Raw genomic sequence first — 27,735 nt, 5'->3', positions numbered from 1 at the left:
CTCAAAAGAAGTGCTGAACTTCAAAAAAAAAAGTTCAGAACTTCTTTCTTGGATCAACAGGAATCTGTTAAGAGAATACTTTTCAATTACATCTCATTCAAGAAAGGAAAGCTGACGAACACCACAGGATATTATGTGCCTTCTGAACAGTGAACAGTAACTCAAAATTTGTTGCAACCAGTTCTTTGATGTACACAATGAAACTACAGAAAAAAGAGCTACTGATTTACAAGATAAAGTACATATTGTATTTAACCATTATGAGTAAAATTTTCAGAAGCAATTCAAACATTCTCGAGAAATTTCAACATTGATTCTCTTGAAAGGAAACATTTCCTGGGAAAGAAGTTTGAGTCAGCTGTGAAATACAAGCTGAAATTACGCCAATGCTTGAAAAAGGTAAGTATTCAATTCCTTTTGGTGCCTAAAGGCATTATAATAGCAGGTCACATTAGCCGAAAGAATATAATAATAGTACACGATCACTTGTTAAAATATTTTCACTGTTTACAGCTGACTAAAGGATGTAACTATGAAAGTTTAAGAAATATCTTAAAATTATATGTTCTTTGACTAGTGAACATTGAAGTCAATTCATTGATAGACAAGAGGAAGCTTCTCTAAGAGAGTGAAATTGAACACTTTCACTCTCACTTTCTTGTTGGAGATAGTGTATAGTGTTAATTGTAATGCGACTCCGGGGGTTTCCCCCAACTCCACGTCAAGCAATGGATTGAATACAAAACTGTGTAAAGGCCGAATTTATGTAGGTAGTGAGTGTTTGTGAAGTGTTAGTGTGGGTTTTGTTGTGTTGTTCATCTGGCCTCTTAGCTTAGGGGCATGTGTTTTCACACAGAAACCTCTAGTTTACCGAACAGCGCCACAGAAAAGAAAAAGAAAGAAAGAAATTGTGAAGGGAATGGGGGGGATAGGAAATGGGTGGGGGGTTTGTTTGAGGATTTTTTAGGCACATTGGCATCTATGTGGCAGGATAGAGGGTAATAGTGAAGGTGCCTGCCAGATTGAATGGGGGAACAGAAGAGGACCCCCCTCAGGTCAGGATACCCACCTTGCTCTGGGGGTAGGATGTGATAGTTTCTTGTTGGAGAGTGAAACTGAAATGGAATATAAATGGATTGATCAGCACTGGTTTTTTCCTCTAAGTAAAAAAAAATCATTGAAAGCTAGTCTTGTGCACTCCCATGATAATGTAGATATAGATAAGAATGGGATTTTTCTTGTTCCAGCAGATTTAAAACTGATAAAGATGCACTGAAAGTCAGAAATTTAAAAACAAGACTAACAGTGATGCCCTTAATCAATACAATAAGCCAGAACTCTCCCTATTACTAGAAAAATTGCTAAGTTTTGTGCAGGCTGAATATAAAGAATATATCTTGAAAAGGAAAAGTAAGCTATGAAAGAAGGAAAACAAGAAATGTATGTTGCTGAAGTGTCCACATCTGGTAAACATGGGCTTGGCACACCCAGGGTCCTGAGCTGGATATCATCATTCTCCTCTTTCTTGGTGATTCCCTTCTGTTTCTGACTCTCTCTCTCCAGCCAGGTGGGAAGGAGCAGCAGTGCATAACACACGCTTCTTGATTAGACCGGGGTTCGAGCCCGTTACCACTAAATATGGAGGATGTGGAAAGGTCAGGGAATGACCACCGCATATCCCGGAGCAATATGGCCTTAGTTGCTAATGCTCCTAAAAACAACAAAACAAACAACTCTCTCTCTTCTCTCTCAAGGTAACTCAAAATTTTTTTTTTGGCTGGTGCAGCAAAAGCCTCAGGCTTCCTTGCACCATATGGCTAATGATGATAATAATAAGTGTAAAATGCAAAAAAAAAAAAAAAAAAAGTAGAGAATACAAAAACGAGGATAAAATTTCAGTTTTTGATATTAAACTGAAAAGTACAAAGAAATAAGCATGTACATCAAAAAATTTCAGATGAAGCTAATAATTGATTTAAAGGGGGGGGGGGGATCTTTACAGAATATAATTTCGAAGGAGCTAAATTTACACAGGTATGATTAGAGTTATGAAAGCCACTAAGAAACAGTGAAATGAAAAGAGAAGCTCTTGTGATACAAAACAAATTTCAGAAAACTACCTCGTACTTGTAAGGTATTAAAATATTAGTTATGTATTTTTTATATATGTAACTAAACTGCATGACCGAAAAAGATAATAATTGTCAACCATCATATACTTCTTCTTCTTTAGTGTATCAATCTATCGACTGGTTTGCCCCTTTGATGAGCTGTCTCCGTTTCTTCTGGTCTTGTGCTAGATGTTTCACTTCTGCATAGCTTCAAAGCCCAGTTTCCTTCAGAATTGTATTTATGATGGTGTTTCTTGGTCTTCCTTGTTTTCTTTTTCCCAGTATTTTGCCTTCCAGCACATCCCTCTATGCCTCATAGTGGGTCCGATCCATTTTAGCTGTTGTCTTCTGATTCTTCTTAACAATTCTCTTTCTTCTCCTGCACGTAAAACCATGTTATTACTCATTTTTTCTGTCCAGCTAATATTTTTCATTCTTCACCAGCACCACATCTCAAAAGCCTCTAGTTTTTTTTCAAGTTAGTTTTGTTTAATGTCCGTCTCTGCTGAATACAAAGCAATTGACCAAACATATGTTTTCATAATTCTTTTTCTTAGATCTAGTGACATATTTCTTTGGTTTAGTGAAGAGATTTTACCTCTAAATGCTTGCCATCGCAATTCTTGAACCAATTTCACTGTGGCAAGATGAATCTTGTGTTATAATCTGTCCTAGATATTTGAATTTTGTTACCTGGTCTATTTTTTCTCCATCAGTTTCAGTGTGAAATTGTTTTGGCTTTTTATTTATCATCATAATCTTTGTTTTATTAGTGTTAATCTTCATTCCAAATTTCTTCACTTTCTTAGTTAACTGTTTTAGCATATTGAATAACATTCTTGGGCTACATGCAAGGATTACCTGATCATCTGCAAACTTGATTGTGTTAAGTGTTCTTCCGCCTATCTTTATACCTAACTTTTTACCATCAAAAGCTTCTTTGACTATTAATTCTGCAAATATATTAAATTAAACCTGGGGAAAGCAGGCATCCTTGCCTCACTCCTCTCCCTACTTTTGCTGTTTCTGTCAATTCTCCGTTTAACCTGATGATGACCTTTTGTTTTTTATACAAGTCAAATATTAGCCTAATTAATCTTTGTGGACATCCCATGTTTTCTAGTAGAGGAAAAAGCTCATTCCAAATTACCATGTCAAATGCTTTTGCATAGTCAATAAAGCACACATACAGATTTCTGCCATTGCTTATCATTCTTTCGCCTAAGAATCTTAAAGTTCCTACTGCTTCTTTTGTAGATAAGTTCTTTCTGAACCCACATTGTGTATCCTCTAAAAAGTGTTTGATGTACGATTCTATTCGTATTTTTATGATTTTTAATGCATGTGATATGAGGTTGACGGTTCTATAGTCTTTGCATTTGGTTGGTGCAGATTTTTTTGGTATTGGTACTATGACGGTTGTACAATGTTCTTCTGGCTATTTTTCTTCACTATATGCTTTCAAAATCAATCCAAATAGTGATTGCTTGACTTGATCTCCACTTCTTTATTAATTCTGCTGTTATATTATCTATACCAGGAGCTTTGTTGTTAGGAAGTAATTTTAAAGCTAGCTCAAATTCTTCTTTTAATATTTGATTAATTATGTATAAATCCTCTATATACTTTCTCCATGTCTCTTGCATTGAGAATGGCATTATCTTTTTCATTCCTGATTGCTCTGGAGCGAATTCCATTACATTTTCTTGTTATTTCTTTAATTTTCTTGTAGGCCCTATCTATTCGTCCATATTGCATTAAGGTTTCGATTTCTTGACATTATTTTGTCCACCATTTATCTTTTGCTTTTCTGCATTCTCTATTAATTTCATTCTTGAGAGGGCACGGTAATAATAATTTTTTCCATCTTCTGTTTTCATATTTTTGAAGATTCTTCTTTGATCCATCATTTGAAGGATGTCTTCTGTTATCCATGGTTTTCTTTTCGCCTTGTTTCCATTTCCCAGAAATTTATGAGCTGCTTTGTTTACAGTTTCTTTAATGTTATTCCACATCTTTCATTGTGTTTATCACACTTTCCTTATTTACCTCATTATAGCTGTTTGTAGTATTCTGGAACAGTATTCTTATTTCTTCATTCTTTAGTTTTTCTAGGTTCCATTTTTTATTATTATTATTAGCCTTATAGTACAAGGAAGCCCGAGGCTTATGCTATACCAGGCAATAGAGAGAGAGGGAGAGAGTCAGAAGTAAAAGGGAATCACCAAGAAAGAGAAGAATGATGATATCCAGCTCAGGACCCTGGGTATGTCAAGCCCATACTCACTGGATGTGAGCCCCTGGGGTAATTTTTATTATTTATTTTCTTTCCATTAATTTTCTTTAGCTTTAGTTCTGTTATCATTTTCACCATTGAATGGTCACTGTCCACATCTGCTCCTGGAAAAGACATAACTTTTTTTACCTGATTGCGGTATCTTTGTTTCACCAGAATGTAATCTAACCGATATCTACGAGAATCGCAGGATTTTTCCAGGTATACCTACGTCGTAGTGGCGCCTGAAACCAAGTGTTGGCTACTACAAATCTTTCTTGACTACAGAAATCAATTAGTCGTTGTCCACTCAAATTTCTTGTTCCTAGCCCAAAATCTCCAACAATATTTCCTTTTCTCTTGTCTCCCATAACTGCATTCCAGTCCATCGTATACAAGTTCCATTTATTTACACTACGCTATGCGACCGCCATAGAGAGGGAAAACAAAGGAAGAGATACGTCTCTGCATAGCAGGTGTATGTAACTTCTAGTCACAGATCGGCTTTGTTGCCGTAGGGACGCTGGGATTTTGTGACGTTTAAACATAGGATTTGCGCTTTTGTGTAATTTTCAATAATATTTTACAAATTCTGTAACATTTAATGATATCTACAGTGCGTCCTCCATTCGCAACTCTTTTTCTCTTCCAGGCAATCAGCTTTGTTACTACTTTAGCGCCATGCACATATAGCGGTAATTCAGTGAAAACATTTTAGAACGTGAATATAGAATAGTTTCGGTTTGTCCAACGGCAGGCCTATTTCAGCGGCCGAGAGTAAGGTAACGTGTACAGTGATTATAATCATTCATACATAAAATTTTGTTAATAAAATCAAACAAGAAAAGGATTAAGGATGCTAAACACACAGTTGTGAATTAATGAACATTTCAGGTAAGAACATAATATAGACAGCACCACCGCATGAGGGTGCTCATGTGCACCGCACAAAGGCGCCTAATGGGGGTTGGGGTTTATTAGTTTGCAAATTTATTAAAGTTAAAATAAATATAAATTAAAACTCGAATGACTGCTAATTTATGTTTGCACTTCACTATAAAAAAAAATACTAAAATGTTATCAGCCCAATAAATTGTCATCAAAAATTTGTTTTGTATATTATAAAAAAAAGGTAAACATTCTGATAAAAACAACTTTTTTTGCTGTAAAGTGAAATAGCGTGTTTATTATTATTAGCCATATGGTGCAAGGAAGCCTGAGGCTTATGCTGCACCAGCCAAAAAAAAATTTCTGAACTACCCCGAGAGAGAGAGAGAGAGAGAGAGAGAGAGAGAGAGAGAGAGAGAGAGATTAAAGGGAATCACCAAGGAAGAGAAGAATGATGATATCCAGCTCAGGACCCTGGGTGTGCCAAGCCCATACTCACCAGATATGAGCCCCTGGGGTTGTTCAAAGAACTAGCAATTTCATATTGGAAAATGGAAAAAGTGAATACTGTATATACCAGTATCCACTATATATCCCACTATAGTATGTCCGAAAGAGGAAATAAACTAAAAATTGGCTGTTATTTGCTTCACTGCATTCATTATTCAGTTGCTGAGTAATTTTTATAAGCAGTAGGACTTGTCAAAGACTAATTACTGTAAATACCCAGTTTCTCCCTCAGCTAATACAGCTATTATTCATCAAGTGTGTTACATTAGTTACAAAGTAAATTTTATTATTATTATTAGCCATATGGTGCAAGAAAGCCTGAGGTTTATGCTGCACCAGCCTGAGTTACCCTAAGAGAGAGAAAGAGAGAGGTAGAAGGGAATCACCAAGAAAGAGAAGAATGATGATATCCAGCACAGGACCCTGGGTGTGCCAAGCCCAGAGAGAGAGAGAGAGAGAGAGGTAGAAGGGAATCACCAAGAAAGAGAAGAATGATGATATCCAGCCCAGGACCCTGGGTGTGCTAAGCCCATACTCACCAGATGTGAGCCCTGTAAACAACAGCACATGGCATCTTTTCTTCCACTAGAAGTTGTACATAGGATAACAAAAACTGCTAAGTGCTAAACCAGACAAAATGTATATGAACTGACAGGTGATTTATGGAGAAATCATGTGATTTCACTGATTTTGATTTAATTTTCTCAAAACATGGTAAATTCTAGGAATTCAGAAATAAATACATGGCAAAATTAGTAAATGAGTAAGACTGAAGTAATGGCACACACTGAAAGAAAAAATTATATAGTTGAAGAAAAGTTAAAGATTATCGAAAGAGTTAGAGTGGCAAAACAAAATGCAGTATATTTTGTGAGTGCGGAATTCCAGAAGGAATTATCCTCGGTTGGGTGAAAGAGGAAACAAAATTGCATTCATTCATTCATAGACTCCATAGAAGATGAAGTAGGTTTTCAAAGAAAGAAAACTAGACTTTGTGTAAACACTGATGTGGACTAAAGAAGCATAGTGAAGGAGTACCAATAAATGAGGTAATTTTGAAAGCATGAGCACTTAAATTTCATAAGTTACTTGGAGATGATGACCAATTTAAGGCTTCTGAAGGGTGGGATGGAAGGCTTGTCTTGGGAATCCCAGGTTATTCTTGTAGGTGAATCTGCATTTGGCAACATTATAGCAGCAGAAGCATTTCCTGAATTTCTGCATAATGTGATTCAAGATGGTGAATTTACAGATGAACAGTTGCACAACTGTGATGAAACAGTGCAGTACTGTAAACTTCTCCCAACGTCACTGCATAATAAAAAGGCACCTAACAAAGTGGGCATAAAAACTAACAAAGAGAGAATTACTGCTACTGTGCACAAAAAAAAGACTGGAAATCACAAGCTAAAGCCATTGTGCATCAGTAAAAGTTGAAGTCCCCAGTGTTTTAAGCAGAGTGATTTTTTTGCTTCATGATTTGAAAGTGAGTATGCACCATCGGTGAGATGCTGCTTTCTTTCAAAAAAAACTCGAAGAAATGGCTATTATTGTTGGATAACTGCACAGTTCATCCTTTTGCTCATGCCCTGAAATCGAAAGATGACAAGATCAGAGTCATATTTCTGTCAGGGAACACAACAGCACCAATTTATGAACAATGACCTGATCCGTGCAGTTATGCACAGATCACGTCATTATTCACGCCTTTAAAGCTACTATCGTGGTGAGCTACTTGGTGTTAAACTCAGAAATCAGACACAAAGGTCTGATTTTTGAAAACATTAACACTGCAAGACTTTTCATACAATATTGGATTAGCATGACCAATGCAAGGTTAATACCAATATTTATTTATCATATTGAAATTTTCTGTTGACCCCAGTGTTAATATCTTCATGGCTGCCTGGGTTGTTTCACCCTTGGATAGGGGCCTAATGCCAAAGAATATAAAAATACCCAAAAATTTGTAATTAAAGATTTTTATCCTCACAGAAAGAAACAAGATCCCCTTTAGATAGTGAGAGTCCAATCTGTGACTTACTTGGTTTATTCCTAAACTTGGGTAAGATTACTATTTACATTTTTAATTAGACCTGCATATTCTGTTTCTTCTCCAGGAGGAGGAAGAAACAGAATTTGCAGTTCTAACTAAAAACATTGCATCCCATCATTAGTTCTCCATCCTTATGATTAAAACCTGGAGAATTATCCTTTAAACCCAGAGAATTGGCAATGTTAGGCACAGCTTCCCATGTACCTTTTCCTGGTGCTGACTTAAGGTTAGTTAGTTAGTTATTTGGTTTTTAGGAGCATTAGCAACTAAGGCCATATTGCTCCGGGAATATGCGGTGGTCATTTCCTGACCTTTCCGCATCCTCCGTATTTGGTGGTGACGGGCTCGAACCCCGGTCTAATCAAGAAGCATGTGCTACGCACTGCTGCTCCTTCCCACCTGGCTATGGAGGCACCGCTGACTTAAGGCATATTGAGTGTGTAATGCAGGTGCCATGAGCATAGAAGTACTTAGAGAGATAATAAGTCACTGTTTAATATTTTTAACTCAGACTTTGTATATAAAATATCAAACAGTGACTAACTTACCCTGCATGCACGGGCTTCAAAACCCCATATGATTTAAGCAAGTCATGCTCTGTTTACTTGGTCTACACAGATGAAACTCCCAATGCCTTTCAACAGAAGTGTTTTCTTTCTTTTCTCTGTTGAATATTCTAGAAATCTTTATAGTTATCATGCAAACAGGATAAATGCAGGATCAAATTAAGCTAGATATTCTCTAAACATTGCAGATTGGCTGCTATGACAGCTCATGAAGTTCTGCCAATGAAATACAGGAATTTCACCAGTAAGGATCAGAAGGTGATTATCTCATTGTATAAGGTAATGGCGACACCACGTCCTTGTACTTCATACAGGTCTCAATGCCTAATTTTAAGGAAGTGGATCTCTTGGAATGGGTGCAGAGAAGAGCAACCAAATTAGTCAAGGACATAAAACAATTACTCTCATTGTAAAATACTTCAGTTATGCAAATTGTAGAACTTGAAAACTAGTGCAAGGAGAGTGATTGAAGTATTTAAGGCTTTAAGTGGATTGAGTAAACAATGAAGACGATATTCTTGCTCTTTCTTGGATAACATCAGACAACCCCAAGGCAGAATGCACTGCTCCATTGGAGCTAGTTGTTCTCGGTGACTTTGTCAGGGAAATGGAAAATATATTGTGCAAAAAGGATAGGTGGAATAGGACCAGGGTATGTCTTCCAGGGACAAAAGTTGATGATGTTTTTTATTAGAGCAGATATCATCTTTTAAGGACACTAAAGGTGATATTGTTGTACCCATTGGCACCAATAACATTAAGAGTAGGAGATCTGTGAACTTAGTTAACAAGTACAGGGCAATATGAGAAAAAAGTTGTGAGTTAGGGTTAAATTTGAAAGTGTATGCAATTCTGCCCAGACATGATAGGAGAGAGTACATGGTGAGAGCCTTGTCAATCAGTTTGGCCCTTGAGAGTTTATGCAAGGCTCATAGGTTAGAATTTTTCACAGCTTGATTTGTGCTTGTTAACAGGAGAGACTGCTTCTACAGAGATAGGATACGCTTAAATAGTAAGGGTGCAAGAATATTTTCTGATGCTATTGAGGCAGTTCTAGGTGGGTTGTAAAACTGCTAGCGTGGAATACACAGACTAATAGATAAACAATAGATATAAACTTCTGTAATCAAGACACAAAGGAGGTTAGACAAGCTAAGGCAGATTGTGAGAGTTCTTTGGCATAGCATGCAAAGATGAACAGCAAAGACTTCTTTCCTTATGTAAACACTAGAAGGAGAGCAATGAATCACATTGATCCACTTGATGCTAATGGTTCAACTGTTGATAATCCTGCCCAGGTTGCTGACAAATTGAATGAGTATTTTTATGTACATTCATACATGAGGAATTCTTTAGGGAAGTGGATGTCTACAGTTTATTGAACAAAAACAGGAAGTTAAATGATTTTGTAATAACTGAGAGGAAAGTGGAAGAGAAATTGTTTAAGTTAAACATAAGAAAGGCATCTGTGGTGGATGGGTCCTGTCCAATTATATTAAGGGAGGTAGCCAAGGAAGTATGCAAGTTCTTAGTCCTAATTATGAGAGCATCTTTGGTTTCAGGGGAGGTCCCCGTGGACTGGAGATGTGAAAATGTTACCCTAATTGTTGTTGGACCTATTGTTGATTTCTGTATTTATTAATGATGTTGCATATCAGGCTTAATGTCCAAGTTTCCAGATGATGCAATGGTTGGCAGGGTGGTTAATGATAGCAATAACGGCATGCTACTGAAAAGGATCTAGAAAAGTTAGGTGGTTTGGCTGAGAAACGGCAATTGAGGTTTAACATTGACAAATACGAAGTACTGCATGTTGGTGGTAGTAATTCCAGATTAATGTACCAACTGTGTGTTACTACACTCAGTGTAGTGAAAAGTGAAAAAGATCTTGATCTTGGGCAGTCAGATATGAAGTTCTCTGAACAGTGTAGACAGGCTGCCAGGACAGCACATATGGTTTTGTTAATGATATCCAGGAATTTTGCTAGCTGGGATAAGGAAGTGATTATCCCATTTCATAAGGCAGTAGTTAGACAACATCTTGAGTACTGCATATAGGTCTGCTGTCCTCATTTTAGAAAGGATGTAGAGCTGTTTGAACGAGTATAGAAAAGGACAGTGAGATTGGTGAGGAGAACAGAGAGGTGCTCTTACCAAAAAAAGGCTTCAGTTCTGCAAATTGCAGATTTTGGAGTCTAGGCATCTGTGAGGTGATCTAATTGAGGTTTTTAAGGCATCTGTGAGGTGATCTAATTGAGGTTTTGAATGGATTGAGGAAGCTCAATGCTGGTGGGATTCTTTTTCTTGTTCAGTCTACTCACATGAGTGGACATAAATTCAAATTGAGGAAAGAATAGATATGTGGGTGTTTTCCCTCTAGCCAGAGGGTGATTGATTACTGGAAAAAACTTCCATCTGTTGTTTTGAAGTTGATTGCTTAAATAAATTCTAGGAAGAAATAGACAAACTACTGAAAGGAATGGATAGGCAAAAAGGGATTTTTTTTTTTTTTTTTCTATTTTTTACTGTTGCAGAATAAGCTTGCATCATTTGCCACTATTAATACCGCTCTCAATAATTGTATGTACTTATTGGAAAACAAGTCTGTTTATTGCTAGGCCATTTATTGAAGCATGCAAGTTTTTTTTTATGACATTTTGCTTGCTGCTAGTCAAGACAATAGGGGACATAATATTCACAACTCCCAAAGAAGATTGGTGATGAAAAACGTATAAAGCACTGCAGAGGGCGAGTTATTTTTTAAAAAAATTTTGAAAGATATGTTTTAATATAAAAAATTGATTTTTTATAGTTATGTTCATAATAGATTGAAATAAAATAATAAAGTGGAATAGGTTTTAAGTAAAGGTGGCATCAAAAAGTGAAAAATTTTGAATTATTTCTTGCTGCTTTTTAAACTTATAAAGGTAATATTTTACTGTTTCACTGAATGAACATACAGTATAATACCTCAAAACACCTTGGTTTTCATGATTGTGGGTTGCTTTGGCAGAACCAAAAGTCTGTCTTGTGCACATAGGGCTGGCAAGTGAAGCAGAAGGTTGGTAGTCTGTCTATACAAAATTTTACATAAAAGTTTGCATGAACAGAGATGCAAAGATACATATAAATACATCCTTCTTTTTTTTTTTTTTTTTTTTTTTTCAGAAAGGAATGTTTTTATATATAAATATTTGCACTAGTGATTCCAGTGGCCACTCCAAAACTTTCTCTGATAAAATCCAAACAAGTGAATATAAAACACATCAACCACTTCATTGTGCATGTGCTTCCCAATTGTGGGCTTCTCATCTCCAAATTTTGACTACTAACTTCATTCATTTGCAAATTTACCCAACCTAACCAGACACGATGTATACAGTTAGGTTAGGTTAGAGAAATTTTCAAAAATATTAAATTTAATAAGGTGTTGCACTGTGCTTGCTTGACAGTGTAATGTTCAATAAAAAAATGAAGTCATTATTGATCTCTTTTTAATGAGAATTGCTCATATTTTCAGCATTCTCATATTTATTCACAAAACAATCAGCTGTTTTTAATATGATATAAATCTTTAGTAATAACCAGTCAAAACTGTTTATTTTTGCCTCCTCTAAGTTCATCCCTAATAAGTATATGTAGAACACAGCAATATATGTGTCCAAGAGCCAACTGCTATCAGGAAAGTGTCCATTCTACAAGTTCCAAACTAATAAAGTAATCTAATTTTGTTACCCTTTCAAATCATACACAATGCATTTATTGTCTTTATCATGTGAAGCTTTTTTTTGTGTTCCTTGATTTTAGATGATACCAGACCAGTTCAATGTTAAAGAGTAGGCTGATAAATTTTTCCTGTTGGCTCACAATTTGGTAAACAGTTGAGATATTTTTAAAATTCAAAAAATAAAAGAATCTTCAGAATGACTTCTATGCATGTGCAATGCCAGGACTCAGTAGTGTAACCAAAACTCAGTCAGTAATCATTAGAATGCATGGCATGCTAGTGCAGTAGGTATGTCAATGCACTTAAAACAACGTGTCATTACTGAATTCTTAACCACGGAAAAGGTCATTCCTGCTGAAATTTATCAGCGAATGAAGACAAATGTGTGGTGACAAATGTGTCGATGAAAGCACCGTGCGTAGATGGACAAAGAAATGTGGAGATAGTGAACCAGAAATAGCTGATCTGAACAATAAATCTTGCATTGGAGGACCAATAATGATATCCATTGAATATATTAAATTATAAGTGGTTTTTCAATAATTAATTGAGATAATAACAGTTTTCAAATTGAATTATAAATTTAAATCTGAAGAAGTAATGCAGGACCATCTAGACAGGAATTGAGTTATACTGCATTCACAGCATTGAGTTGTGAAGGGAAGTTCCTGTTTGACGAATCTGATTGGATACTTGATGCATTAACAAAGGAACTGAATGCAAAAAAAAAAAAATAATAATTTTGACATGTAGGTTTCAGAAAAGATTTTTATGCTTCTCCACATGAAACAGTGTTGTAAAAATTATAGCAGTGTGTCACTGGGACAAGTTACTGCTATGGATAAATGGATAGTTGAGTGGGATAAAACAGAGAGAGAGAGGTTATCAGTGGGCACTGCTCTTCTTGGACTAATGATGTTAGTGTAGCCCTTCGGGTTTCAGTGCTGAGCCCATTGTTTTCAATATTTATTAAATGATATTGATAGCATATCAAGCCAAGCCGATGATACAAAAGTTGGTACGGTAGCTGATGACAGCAGTTAGACTATATACTGCAATGCTACCTACAGAAATTAAACAGATGAGTTGAGAAATTCCACTTGAGGTGTAACATTTATCAATGTTACACCTCAAGTGGTTACACTTTGGTAACAGTAATCCTAGGATAACATACCAATTCAGTAGTACCACACTTAATATGCTTGAGAATGAAAAAAGACCTACATAATCGTACAGTCCAATGTGAAGTCCTCTGAGTTTTGCATAGTGGCCAGTAGGACAGCTCATTGAGTTTTGTCAGTGAAATACAGCTATTTTACAGCAGGAACAAGGAGGTGTTTTGTTGTTTAATCCAATGGTTGGGCTACATCTTGAGTACTACATACAAGTCTTGCAGCCTCATTTTATGAAGATGTGAATCTGTTGAAATGAGTGCAAAAGATGAGTAACAGGATTGTTCTGGGGCAGCAAAGGGCATTATTATGAGGAAAGACTTGAGTTCTGTAAATTGAAAAACTAGGCATCTTCAAGGAGACCTGATTTGAGTGGCCAAAACTATAAATAGATTGAGTAAACTAAATAATGATAGCATTATTATTCTTTCTTGAACAAAACTCATAAGCGGACTTTCAGCCAGGGAGTAATTGATTGTTGGACTGATACTGGTATGGGACATTATGTTCAGAAGTTTGTTGAGAAAGTATGTTTCAAAACATGCCAGTTTGTTTAATTTGATTTGTGCATTGTGCTGCCAGTAACTTATCTGTGTTGTGTTGGACTAGTTGTGATGGCGCCTCCATAGCCAGGTGGACAGGAGCAGCAGTGCATAGCACACGCTTCTTCATTAGACTGGGGTCCGAGCCCGTTACCACTAAATACAGAGGATGTGCAAAGGTCAGGGAATGACCACCGCATATCCCCGGAGCAATATGGCCTTAGTTGCTAGTGCTCCTAAAAACCAAATAACTTACTAACTAGTTGTGATGGTAAATGGTGTATTCCATATGGTTATGTATTTTTAAAAATTTAGGAAATGAGTAACAGGAATTATGTGATACATTAGATTTTTCCAAATTAACAAAACTAATTTGCAGTATTATGGCCAAACTACTACAGGTTAACACAGTGGTTTTCAGCCGGAGTGCCGCGGCACCTTAGGGTGCCACATAATTTGGGATTAAGTTACTTAAATTTATTAGTATTATTTTTTAAAAATTTATATATTTATTTCATTATAAAAAAGTATACGGTATCTTTATAATTTTGTGGTGATCTATAATTTTTTGATGTTTATTTAGTACTTCTATATAAAGAATAAAATTATTATACAGGGTGTCTCAAAAATATTGGTACAAACGTTTAGGGGAGGTAGGTAACATCTAAAGGAATGTGAATCGCATAGGAACCCATAACCGGAAACGTCACGGGAAAGTAGTAGCAGAGGCACAAGAAGCAGAAATGACACAAGACAGTAATTAGTGGCAAACATTTATTTGACATAATATTAACAATGGAGTACGAGATAGATGTATTTCATGATGTTACAACAGATGCTCGAAGGTTCCACCATGAGACGTGATGCATGCGTGACACCGACGCGGCATGGATTGGCGGACATGGTCGAACACACCTGGAGTTTCTTCGACAGTAGCAGCAGCGCAGATGAGTCTCGCAATGAGATCCATTTCCGTCTCCACAGGCGATTCATACACAATAGATTTGAGGCCCCCCCCACAGAAAGAAATGAAGGCTCGATAAATCAGGCGAGCTTAGGGGCCAGGCAACAGGTCCACCACAGCCAATCCATCGACGCCCAAAATGCCTGTTCAAATGGTCACGAACACACCTTCCATAATGGGCAGGCACACCGTCATGTTGAAACCAAATGTTGCATCTCACATTTGCTGGAACATCGTCAAGTAACCCTGGTAGAACTTGTTCAAGAAAGATCCGATATTTAGCGGAGTTCATGCGGGATGGTAACAGGTATGAGCCGACTAAGCAGTCACCAACCATACCTGCCCACACATTTATTGCGAAATGATGTTGTGCCACATGGGGGCGCATACCGTGTGTGCCCTCTGCTAATCCATACACTAGGTGCATGTCTGCCAGCTCACAGTTCGTATATCGATGCATGCTCTTCGTGCGGCGACTACAGCTTGAATGGGTAAACCAGAAATTTTTCCTCTCACGAACTGATGTGCAGCACTGCGTACCGACTTACGGCGACGTTTCTGGTTGTGGGTTCCTATTCGATTCACATTCCTTTAGATGTTACCTACCTCCCCTAAATATTTGTACCAATATTTTTGAGACACCCTGTATATATATAATTTGTATTATGAATTGTAATTTTGTTTATAGTTATATTATTGAAATAACTATCATATAGCATGTTTTTTAAATATTATATATATATATATATATATACAGAGAGAGAGAGAGAATCGGACTAACAGGCAAAAAATTGAGTGGGGTGCCACAAAATAAAAATAATTACCGGGTGCCATTATTAAAAAAAGGTTGAAAACCACTGGGTTAACAGAAACACTTGTAATTGTAAGACCCTTTAATTTGGTTCAAGCATTTTTTTTCTTGTAAGGTAGTCAGCTTATACTGGGTTGTGATGATAAGTGTCATTTTCTTATGGATATGATTTGAAAAATGCTTGAAATGGTGTATTACATTTGGGAGATTTTTCTAAAATAACAAAGCTAGTTGATGACTTTATAACCAAATAATTACAGATTAAAAAAATAACAAAACTTGCAATTAGAGTGATCAAATAAAATGCTTTATACAGCATATTTATTGTTATCTTAATTTACCTTTGTCATACTGAAAATCTGCTGACATTATCGTTCTAAAGAAACAACTGTTTATGCTGTCTAGTTTATGTAACTTTTTATTAAATAACTGTTTTGGACAGAAGCAATCTTTATTATAAATCTTTTATGCTATTTCATATTTCATTAAATTAATTTTAAATTTTAGCTTAAGAAACATATCTAAATTCCCTTAGAAATGTATAGTTTTTCAATTTTTTCATTATTATAGAATGTTCTCAAAACATTCGGTCAACTTATCCACTTCCCTCATCTTGACTTTAACCAGTCAATCACGTACGTGTATTCAGCTGTCTTTGATTTTCGAAATTGTTAGTTAAATTTGACAGCCCATGAGCCAATTAGATTACTTTCTATATAACAGGTCTGTACAGGCTATAAAAAATAAGAAAAAATAATTTAAAAGAAAATTTTTAAAAATAATCCTTCTAAATGATGGCTGTGCCATTCCAGGATACATTCCCTGGAGGATTGTAAATGAAAATAATATCAACCAGGTATTCATTTGCCTCATTACAAAAAAAATAAAAAATAAATTTTTTTCCCAAATACAGGTTTGATTTTATCTTTTTTTTAACTCTTGAAGCATTCAACTTAAGTACAAGATTGAAATATACATGCTGTATTATGAAACCTTGGGTTTACTTTACATATTTACATATTTTGGAAATTTTATTTCAGAACTGGAGATAATTTGTTCTAAAAAAAAAATTCTGTGCACAAAGTCAAAAGATTAAGATTTCTCAGAACTAACAGTGTTATGAACTAAACTTTTGTTGATAACACAATTCATTTTTAAGAAATTAAATTTCTTGTATTCATACCTTGTGTGTACGTACTGTTGTGCCAAATATCAGCTGAATATGGAATGGTAAACTTTTCCAAGCCGTTACAGGGCAAAAACTTAACATTAATGGGTACTCTTACCAAGAACACGAATATCACTGTTGTTAAATGACAATAATTTATTTATCATTGACAGTTTTGGAAATAGTTACGTATTCTGAACCTATCAGTGATAATTAAATTGATTTTTTAACTAAATACTGTAGTTTGACCAGGTTCCAAAAATTTGGTTGATTTAATACAGAATAGAATTACTGTTTAAATATGTACACTGTGTGTAAGGCATATTCAAATTTAAGTGTTGCATAACTAATGAAAAAGATCTAAGTGTAATTGCTCAGTCCAAAATGAAGTTCTCTGAACAGTTTAGACAGGCTGCTAGGACAGTTCATTGGGTTCTCTCAATGACATACAGCAGTGGTGTCCAGCCATTTCCCATACAGGGGCCATATTCAGAGTTAGATCTGATTTACAGGCTGCACTGGGTGATTCAAGAAAAATAGTGTGTTACCTTTTCAATAAATTTTGTTGTGCATACACTTTTGCGCAGTTACCAAGGCCAAGCAGAAGGCACACCATAATTGGAGTCCTGGAACATTTTGATAGCACCTCATATATACAGATGCTTCTGATCGGGCATACGCATATTTTAATATTTGATGTAGTTATGAACAAAAAATAGATAAAAGAAACAGAATTCATGGCACCAACATGCGGCTTCATAACTTCAACACTTGCACATATTTGCTGCAACAAGTACCACAGTCTTTTAAATTCATTTATTTACACATATTTTAGCATCAAATGTACACGGTTCTTGAAAATATTAACAAATTTTAAAATGCTGTTTTAGTTCACTTTCCATGAACAAAAAATAGATAAAAGAAACAGAATTCATGGCACCAACATGCGGCTTCGTAACTTCAACACTTGCACATATTTGCTGCAACAAATACCACAGCCTTTTAAATTCATTTATTTACACATATTTTAGCATCAAATGTACACGGTTCTTGAAATAATTAACAAATTTTAAAATGCTGTTTTAGTTCACTTTCCGTGCAGGCCATATAAAAATTATTCATGGGCCATATCCAGCCATAGGTTGGACACCGCTGACACAGGAAGGTGCATTATAGCCATATTAGCTTATGCGCCATTAAACTCCCATAACAACAACAACAACAACAAGCTGACACAAGAATTTCATTAGCAGGAACAGAGAGGTGATTATGTTGTTGTATAACAATGGATGGGGCACTTCTTTATTGCTGCATACATGTTTGGAAGCCTCATTTTAGGAAGGATGTAATTGGGATAGCTTCAGAGAAAAGCAAAAAGATTGGTTAGGGACACAAAAGTGTAAAAGCTGTTTTAAAGGCTTGCTTCCTTGCAGCATTTTGGCATTACTAAAACCAATAACTAAGTTATTAAAGATTATTTAACCTTGGTATTGATATAAATTTTTTCAAAGGTTTCAATGTAGTTATGAACATTTAACTAACAAATAATTGCTTTTCACCCATTATTGATGTGATGTCTTGGTAGTCCACCAAAAATCATTCTGCAGTTCATTGCGAGGAGGAGGTGTAAACAGTTATCTTTCTCACCTCCTTCTTCTGCAGAGCCAGTGAAGTATATACAACCACAGTTGGCAACAGACAGTCCGTGGGCCAAATCTGGCCTACTTAGGAAAACTTCATTGTCATACATTTTAATGTTTTCTTAGTAAGGAAGATAGCTACAATAAAATATTCTAGCATTTCAAACATATTTCATTTATTATTGTTCACCTAACTGATCGTATTGTATTAAATAGGTCAGCTTTCAGCACCTGTGAACATAATACATATATCAATTGATCACTCCGCTGACGGCTGCCGTAGCCAAGTGATCAAGTGCGTGGGTGGTGCATAAGTACACGTGCCTTGAGTGACCGGAGTTCAAGCCTGTGAATGCTGAATACGGTACTGTTTCTTGTATTCTCTCTACTTTGTGAACACTTCTGATTGTGTGGTCGTCCCAGAGTATAAACAGAAAATTTATTTATTTATTTTAATTAATGACCTTGAATTGTCCCCTTCTTGCTACTAGCTCTACCTTACTTTTGCCTACCATAACAACTAGTTACCAACTGCTGATGTATGCTTGTATACATTTATGTATATGATACTGGTATATGATGTACATATGTTGGTATATGTAGACATGGTTAGGATTCAGTTTAGGTAGCCCTGACCATGTCTGCTTCTCTATCCATGTTTTTTTTTTTTTTTTTTTTTCTGTTATGCTAAATTTATTATAACAGATAAATATTGGAATTAAAAGTTTTGATTTGAATAGGTCAAGTAAGAATTTACATTTTGAAATCTAATTATTTTGTAGCTGTTCAAAAAAAAGTTTATTTCTTGACTTCTGCATTATAACTATATGTGATTTCAGTATTAATATCACTTCTAATAAATAATTTAATTATACTAACTTTTGAATGTTTAAAGAAATAAGCAAAAATGGTTAATATTTTTTAATTTTGTGTAGATTTTGTTTAACATGTTTAACAATTTTTGTTTTGTATAGATAGCAGTAAGCCATCTAGTAATAAACTTGTAGGTGATGTTGATTTTGAAGAAGTAAGAAAGGTAGCATCATACATTACTCCAGTGCCTGATGGAGTTGGACCAATGACTATATTCATGTTGCTGAAAAACACAGTGCAGGCTGCAAAATGTTTCATGAATGCAAATCAGGTAAGGCATAGAAATAAGTGTGTTTCTTTCTGATTTTGAATTAAAGAAGTTAATTCTGAAATTCAGTTTGTATGTTCCTGATCATGGACTACTGGTAATACGTAATAAGGGAATACTTAAATTTTAACATACTCAAACTGTGAAAACATTTGCTCTTGGTTTTTAAATCACACAAACCACTTTTTGTATAGGGGACGATGTATGGCAAATGGTGTATGTATGAAAACAAAATGGACTAGATGCTTAAGGGAAAATAGGGCAGAAATATACTCTAGGGCACTTTTGAATTACAAACATTATAGGTGCCTCCGTAGCCAGGTGGGAAGGAGCAGCAGTGCATAGCACACGCTTCTTGATTAGACCTGGGTTCGAGCCTGTCACCACCAAATGCGGAAAGGTCAGGAAATGACCACTGCATATCCTGGAGCAATATGGCCTTAGTTGCTAATGCTCCTAAAAACCAAATAACAAACAACAACAAACAAGCATTATTTCCAAGATATTACAAAAAGTTTATGATGTTATCTTCTCTTCTTGGTAGAAAATTTCTCTTAGCCAGTACATTGTGTAATCGAGGTTAGGGAATCAATACATGCCATATAACTTTTACCTTATTGAAATCTGTGACAAGTTCGTGTATCGTGTTGATAACTGTTACATTGCAAAATGACTGTAGGTGCCTTGTTTTGCCACAAGGTATAAATGTAGGAGTAATAAAGAGATTAGATATTATCTACTGACCATGCTGTTTGTTACAAACAAAAAGGTTACCATCAACTAATGCCCCAGGTGAACCATTCAGTCAGCACCCCATTCTCCAAACCCCCAAAGGGATAGATGTATGCTGAGATTTTTGGTGCTCTAGATCAGACATTCTCAACTGGTGTGCTGCAAATAACTCAAGGTATACTTTGAGTTTTTTGCAGAAATTTAACACATTTAATTCCACCATTGTGTTTGCTGATGTATGGCCCTGCTTTCATAATCCATTGGTTGGCATAATTCAGCATTCTGTTGAATATAATTTAAAGCAGTTAATTCTGGAGGCCATAGATGGTGCTTGTTGTATTTCCTTGAGCTTGTAGCGTGTTTGGATTTATTCTTGGAATTTTTTTCACTTTATAATATTAGTTTTACAAAGAGCAAATTTAGGAGACTCACTGATGATCCTCAAAGACTATGCCAGCAATAGTGCAGAAAGATTATTATTCTTGATTTTGTGCTACTTTTAATTGTTACTTTGCAAAATGACTAGCTGTGATTGTAATTCTAATGTATATGAAATGGCCATAAGTGTAATAATTGTATTTGAAATTGTCAAGTTTGTGGTAAATAAAAGGAAGTCAGATAAACAGCATTGATAGAAACTTAGCATCTCAAATAATTTTTTATTATGCACTTGTCTGTTCTGATACCTGCTTTGATTAGTTACTTTCTTTCTATATCTATTAAGGAATGTGAATGGATAGTTACACTCGTCCCTGGCTCAAAGTAAAATGGCACTCCCCAAGCAGTCTACTGTCAATGTCCCATACCATTGCTGTGTTTTTTTTTTTCTCTTTGAGCAGTTGGCACCCTTATACTCTATGGCTCCTCTGCAGATCTTGTCAACAATGAATCACAACTTAGTCCTGTTAAAATGGAACAAATTATCCAAGTTATCTGTGTTTTAGGTACCCATGAAAGAAGAAAATCCTGCAATATCTTGAAGAGCTTTGGATGTTTTGCTACCCTCTTATCGATGCAAGACTACGTTATCTGCAGGTACAAGTATTTAAGAATTAATGGCACTTCACAGTGGCTTGTCTGGCAGTTCATAATATTGCTTCATTTTTTTATGCAGCAGATCCCATTGTGTTATGGGTATGAATAGCCACAGACTCTGTTCATGATGAAGATTGTGTTCATACTGTCTTTATAATATACTGCAGTATAATGATAGTGTTATATGGATTTTCTTGTAAACCCAATGGTAACTCTTTGAACCACAATAGTGACTATATTCAAGAAGCAGCTTGAGGAGTTGCTTGGACTTACTTGGAAGGCATATTACTAAGAACAGTCTTCTTTTTTTACTGGCTTTTATCTGAATGATTTTGTAAATTTAGATTTAGATAAATTTTGGGCTAAGGTAAAGAAAGCCTGCATGAGAAGCAGGCAAAAGTTCAATGAAATTTACCAGTAAAAGTACTTTGCCGTAATGGCATTTGTATTGTTGCTCGCTCGTTAAACAGACGGTGGGTGTTGTCGGACTGGAGTAGAAGTTGAATCCAACGGGAGCTTGAAACCCTCGGGGGGGGGGTTAACCCGACGTTTTTCCTTTAGAATCACTAATTGAATCACGAAGAGAGTCATATTGGAAGTTCTGGCATCATAAAAATTGTTTGTAATGTAGTTTCACCGGTAAACCTTTTGGAAGTTTGCTGTGCTTCTTGTGTGGGCTTCCTTTGCCTTTTTTTTTTTTTTTTTTTTTTGACAGGTCATAGAGTTTGCCTTTTCTGGCAGGTCATAGAGTTTTGTCGATGATATATAGGAATTTTTCTAGCAGGGACAAGGAGGTGATTATCCCTTTGTATAAGGCATTGGTCAGACCACATCTTGAGTACTGTATAAAGGTCTGGAGGCTTAATTTTAGGAATGATGTAGAGTTGCTAGAATGAGTACAGAGAAGGGCAACAAGATTGGTGAGAGGAACAAAGGGAATGTGCTTATGAAGAAAGGCTTAAATTCTGCAGGTTGCAGCATCTGGATACTATGCGCCTCCGATATTATCTGATTGAGGTGTATAAGGCCTTGAATGGTTTGAGCAGGCTCAGTGCTGACAGGATACTGTCAGCTGTAGAGCTGCTGGAACGAGTACAGAGAAGGGCAACAAGATTAGTGAATGGAACAAAGGGTTGCTCTTACGAAGAAAGGCTTAAGTTTTGCAAATTACAGTGTGGAGACTAGGCACCGGTGCGGTGATCTGATAGAGGTGTATAATGCCTTGAATGGTTTGAGCATGCTCAATGCCGATGGGATTCTTCCTCTTGCTCAGAATAATCACCTGAGAGGGCATAAATTCAAATTGAGGAAAGACAGATGTAGGATAGATGTGCGGAAATTTGTCTTTAGCCAGCGGGTAGTTGGTTGGTGGAACAGACTTCCATCACTTGTTGTTGAAGTTGATAGCCTAAACAAATTTAAGGCTCAGCTGGACAGGTATTTCGAACAAATGGAAGGGTGAAATGGGAGTAGTGTTTTTTTTTTTTTTTTTTTTTTTTTTGGCTGATGCTGAATAAGCTTGCTTTCTTGCATCATATGCCTCTACTAATGCTAATCCTAATACTAATACTTCCGCTTGCTCAGACTATGAACCTTGAGGGGGCATAGATTCAAATTGAGGAAAGACAATTGTAGAATATATGTGTGGAAGTTTGCCTTTAGCCAATGTGTAGTTGATTGCTGGAACAGACTTCCAGCTGCTGTTGTGGAAGTTGACAGCTTAAATAAATTTAAGGCTGAACTAGACAAACATTTGGAGTGAATGGATGGGTGAAAGGAGTTTTTTTTTTTTTTTTTTGGCTGATGCTGTTTAAGCTTGTTTTCTTGCATCATATGCCTCAACTAATGCTAATGTGGCACCCACACCACACCACACAGAGGAATGCCTCCCCCTCTGTATTACTAGGTGGTAGATGACTCTCATGAACTGGTTCACTACTACCACTTTGATTATTGGAGGCTTGAAGTGGTAGAACCTATGAATAGACACTAGAGCAAAGCTCTGGCAAACTCACTCCCATTTCTTCCACCATGCAATATGATTGATGTCTTTTGAGGTTATGTTAGACATCATGACAAGATCCAGTCTTCCTTAGATTTTGAGGGTACAGCTCTAAAATGGTGTTCGCAGGTTGGCCACTAGATAGTCCACTGGACCAAACCTGTTGGTAACTCTCTAGGAGGCATCTGGATAAGCTAGAGTATAATGTAATTGCCTCTGCTCTGCCAAAATAGTGACGGGGTAAAGAGTCCAAATAGTGCGTATTCAGGGGTTATTTTTGAGGACACTTTATGTCAAGGAGCTGGGTATATTCTTATCATGTGCATTCCATATCCAAAAATTTCATTACTTTATACAGCGTATGTCCCCCACATTTTCTTACTACCGAATACACTATGAATTGTAAAACTAATAGAACAAATTTATCTGCAAAAAGATCTAAACCTCCAAAACACTTCCTTATTCATTTCACAATTTGATTGGATACTATGATGTGGTCACAAAGGAACTGGATGCAGGGAATAACTTTGATATCATATATTTGGATCTTAGAAAAGCTTTTGATACTGTTGCACATGGATGACTGCTGCACAAGTTGGAGCAGTGTGGCATTGGAGGTAAATTGCTGCTATGGATAAAGGGATGGTTGAGTGGGAGAAGACAGAGAGTGGCACACTGCTCATCATGGACTAATGTTATTAGTGGAGTCCCTCAAGGTTCAGTGTTGTGTCCATTGTTGTTTTCTGTATTTATGAATGATATTGATGATGGTATATCAAGCTTAATGTCCATGTTTGCAGATGATACGAATGTTGGCAGGGTTTTTAAGGACACTAATTACAGTATGCTGCTCCAATAGTAACTAGAAAAGTTGAACAGATGGGCTGAGAGGTGACAAATGAAGTTTAACATTGACAAATGTAAAATACTACATGTGGGAAGCAATAACCCGAGAGTAAAGTATCAACTCTGTGGTACTACACTGACAGTGGTAGAGAAAGAAAAGGACCTGGGGGTAATTGTGCAGGCAGATATGAAGTTTTCTGAGCAATGCAGATGGTCTGTAAGAGTAGCCCATGGTGTCCTGTCAATGATATACAGGAATTTTTCTAGCAGGGATAAGGGGGGGATTATCCCCTTATATAAGGCAATGGTCAGACCACACCTTTAGTACTGTATACAGGTCTGGAGGCCTCATTTTAAGAAGGAGCTGTTGGAACGAGTACAGAGAAGGGCAACAAGATTAGTGAATGGAACAAAGGGTTGCTCTTATGAAGAAAAGCTTAAGTTTTGCAAATTACAGTGTCTGGAAACTAGGCACCTGCAAGGTGATCTGATTGAGGTGTATAAAGCCTTGAATGGTTTGAGCTTGCTCAATGTTGATGGAATTCTTCCTCTTGCTCAGAATAATCACCTGAGAGGGCATAAATTGAAATTGAGGAAAGACAGTTGTAGGATAGATGTGCAGAAGTTTGCCTTTAGCCAATGGGTAGTTGATTGGTGGAACAGACTTCCATCTTTTGTTGTGGAAGTTGATAGCCTAAATAAATTTAAGGCTCAGCTGGACAGGTATTTGGAATGAATGGAGGGGTGAAATCTGAGCTTTTTTTTTTTGGCTGATGCTGCATAAGCTTGCTTTCTTGCATCGTGTGCCTCTACCAATGCTAATGCTAATTAGGTCTCGCTGCTTCAACAGTGAATACAATTTTACTTTCTCCAATCCAACTTTCCTAACACTTAGATAATTTTCCTTTGGTTTCTTTGATCAACATTTGGTTATTTTAATGTTCACAACTTCAGCTGGCCTCTCTTTTAAAACACACAGAGTCAGCTGGTCGAGATGTTGAGGCTTTTACAATTACTAATGATCTTGCACAGATTGTTCATTTACCTACCAGAATACCAAACAATCCTAAAGAAACATCAAACAAGCTTGGTCTTTTTCTCACAGACATCCCTTCTAAGTACATGACCAAAGTGAGTGGTCCTCTAGGCACATTCAGCTAGATCAAATTAAGCTCAATGTGCTTGATCACAATTTGGTGATGGTCTCTTCTTCAATGGAGCCTTTCTGTCATGTCATTTTCTACCTCATGTTGTTTGAAATTACAAGAATGCAAAATGGGATGTTCTGCGAGATTTCTTTTCCTTAGTCAGATTAGTGTTTCACAACTTCTGATGTCAACACTTGCTCCGATTGTGTCATTGAAATTATTCTTGTAGGGATGGAATCCTTTATTCCACGCTCCAGCTTAAAATCTCAACCTTTATCTATCCTTTGGTTTTCCAATAAATGTGCTAAGGCTGTTCAAGAGAAGAATATTGCATATTGTAATTCCCTCACATCCAAAATCATCACATTCATTTTCTGCCTACACCAAAACTCGCAACAACTGTAAAGCATTTATTAATCAGTCCAGACTAGATTTCGAACAGGCCAAGAGTACAAAACTTGCTTCTTGTTCAAATGGTAGCCAAGCATTCTGGTCTCTTGCTGAAGCTATTGACCACAACTTTTGCCCATCTCTGTTCCTACCTGTGTCAAAACCAGATGATCCTATTGCTATTTCAGCCTAGGTTAAAGCTGACCTGCTAGCATCCAATTTTTCTTCCAACTCATGTATTAATGATCTTGGTTATTATTGTTATTTTTTGGTTTTTAGGGGCATTAGCAACTAAGGCCATATTGCTCCAGGATATGCGGTGGTCATTCCCTGACCTTTCCACATCCTCTGTATTTGGTGGTCATGGGCTTGAACCCCGGTCTAATCAAGAAGCGTGTGCTATGCATTGCTGCTCTTGCCCATCCAGCTAAGGAGGCGCCAATGATCTTCGTAAAACACATCCCACCATTCCCAATACACTCCATTCAATGCCTCCTGTGGTCTACTGTCAAAAGGATGTCAGAAGGATTTTGACGAATCTTGATGCTAAGAAAGCTCCAGGTTCTGATGATATTTCTCCACTTGTTCTGAAAACATGTGCTCCTGAACTTGCTCCTGTTCTTTGCCACCTCTTTTCACTTTCTTATTCCAAAGGTGCTTTTCCTTCTGCTTGGAAATTGGCTCATATCCAGCCAGTTCCTAAAAAGGGTGACAAATCCCTCCCAGCCAATTATCATCCCATTGCAATTACTTCTACTCTTTCTAAATTTGTGGAGAAATCAAATAGCCAAACAATTAAACTATCTAGAAACCTTCCATCTGATCTTTGATCACCAGTATGGATTCCATCAGTGTCGATCCACTAGTGATATTTTGGCTTATGTTAAGCATCTATAGACAAATTCATTGGAAAGGTTTGGTGAAATTCACACAGTTACTCTTGACATTTCAAAGGCTCGTGTTTGGCATTAAGGTCTTCTAAATACGCTTCCATCTTATTGTTTGCCAACTGTTTTTTGTAATTGGGTATCCATTTTTCTCTCTGACTGTTCACTGCATGTGATGGTAGATGCCTCTCTATCTTCTAACTTCTCCACTAATGCAGACGTTCCCCAAGGTTCAGTTCTTTCTCACACTCTTTTTCTCTTGGATGTTAATGACCTTCTTCAATTGCCCAGAAATCCTATCCATAGTTTTGCTGATGATAGCATATTGCATTCCACTTTCCAGTTTGAGAAACCTTGTCCTACACAAACAGCTTCAACACATCGAATATCCACTACCAATTCCTTAAATGCTGATCTCCAAGTATTTCTCCAGTGGGACAAGGATAACCCAGTTGATTTCAATTCTTCTAAAACTCAGTCCTGTCATATATCTCGCATAAAGGATTCTTCTGTTCCTCTGCTTATCTTAGATGACATTCCAATTTCTAGGCAAGATCATATATCTCTATTGGGGATTACCCTGACTTCTAATCTCTCTTGGCATAAGTACATTACAAATATTGCTTCCTCTGTATCGAAAAATTTGGTCCTTGAAGTTGTCACAAAAATTCTCTCAGATATGCCAGACAAGCTGTACTTGCTACCTGGGAGTCTAAAACTCTGATGGAACTGATATTCAGGTAACATTCAAGTCAAGTGGACCCAATTTCGGCGAAGTCCAGATGGTATATGACAGCCAAAATCCTCTGCTTGCACCTTCACGATGATGGGACTATTAGTAATCTTGGGTGTAACCTTCATGCAGAAGCACACTGTGGATGACCACCCAGGTGTGAAGCAATGTAAGCAGGGATTGAGGTGTGGCACCCACACCACATGGAGGAATGCTACTCCTCTGTGTTACCAGGCAGTACTAGGTGGTAGATGACTCTCATCAACCGGTGCAGTACCACAACTTTGCTTATTGGAGGCTTGAAGTGGTGTAACCCATGTTTAGTCTCCAGAGCTAAGTTCCGGTTAACCCTTCCCCATCTCTTCTATCATGCAGTATGACTGATGACTTT

The 27,735-nt window shown here is 36.7% G+C and overlaps 1 protein-coding gene across 1 annotated transcript in view; it reads left to right on the top strand.

Moving 5' to 3' along the window:
• pug (pug C-1-tetrahydrofolate synthase, cytoplasmic) overlaps nt 1-27,735 on the top strand; it is a 329,380-nt gene that overhangs the window by 132,346 nt on the left and 169,299 nt on the right. Inside the window, exon 9 of the mRNA XM_090376599.1 lies at nt 19,405-19,574. Within this exon, the coding sequence (XP_090232725.1) occupies nt 19,405-19,574 (170 nt within the window). The remainder of the gene's footprint in view (nt 1-19,404; nt 19,575-27,735) is intronic.

Source organism: Mastigoproctus giganteus, chromosome 6, assembly GCF_048544385.1.
Source record: "Mastigoproctus giganteus isolate SK-2022 chromosome 6, ASM4854438v1, whole genome shotgun sequence".
Taxonomy (NCBI): Eukaryota; Metazoa; Arthropoda; class Arachnida; order Uropygi; family Thelyphonidae; genus Mastigoproctus; species Mastigoproctus giganteus.
This window is presented reverse-complemented; position numbering and strand designations above follow the sequence as displayed.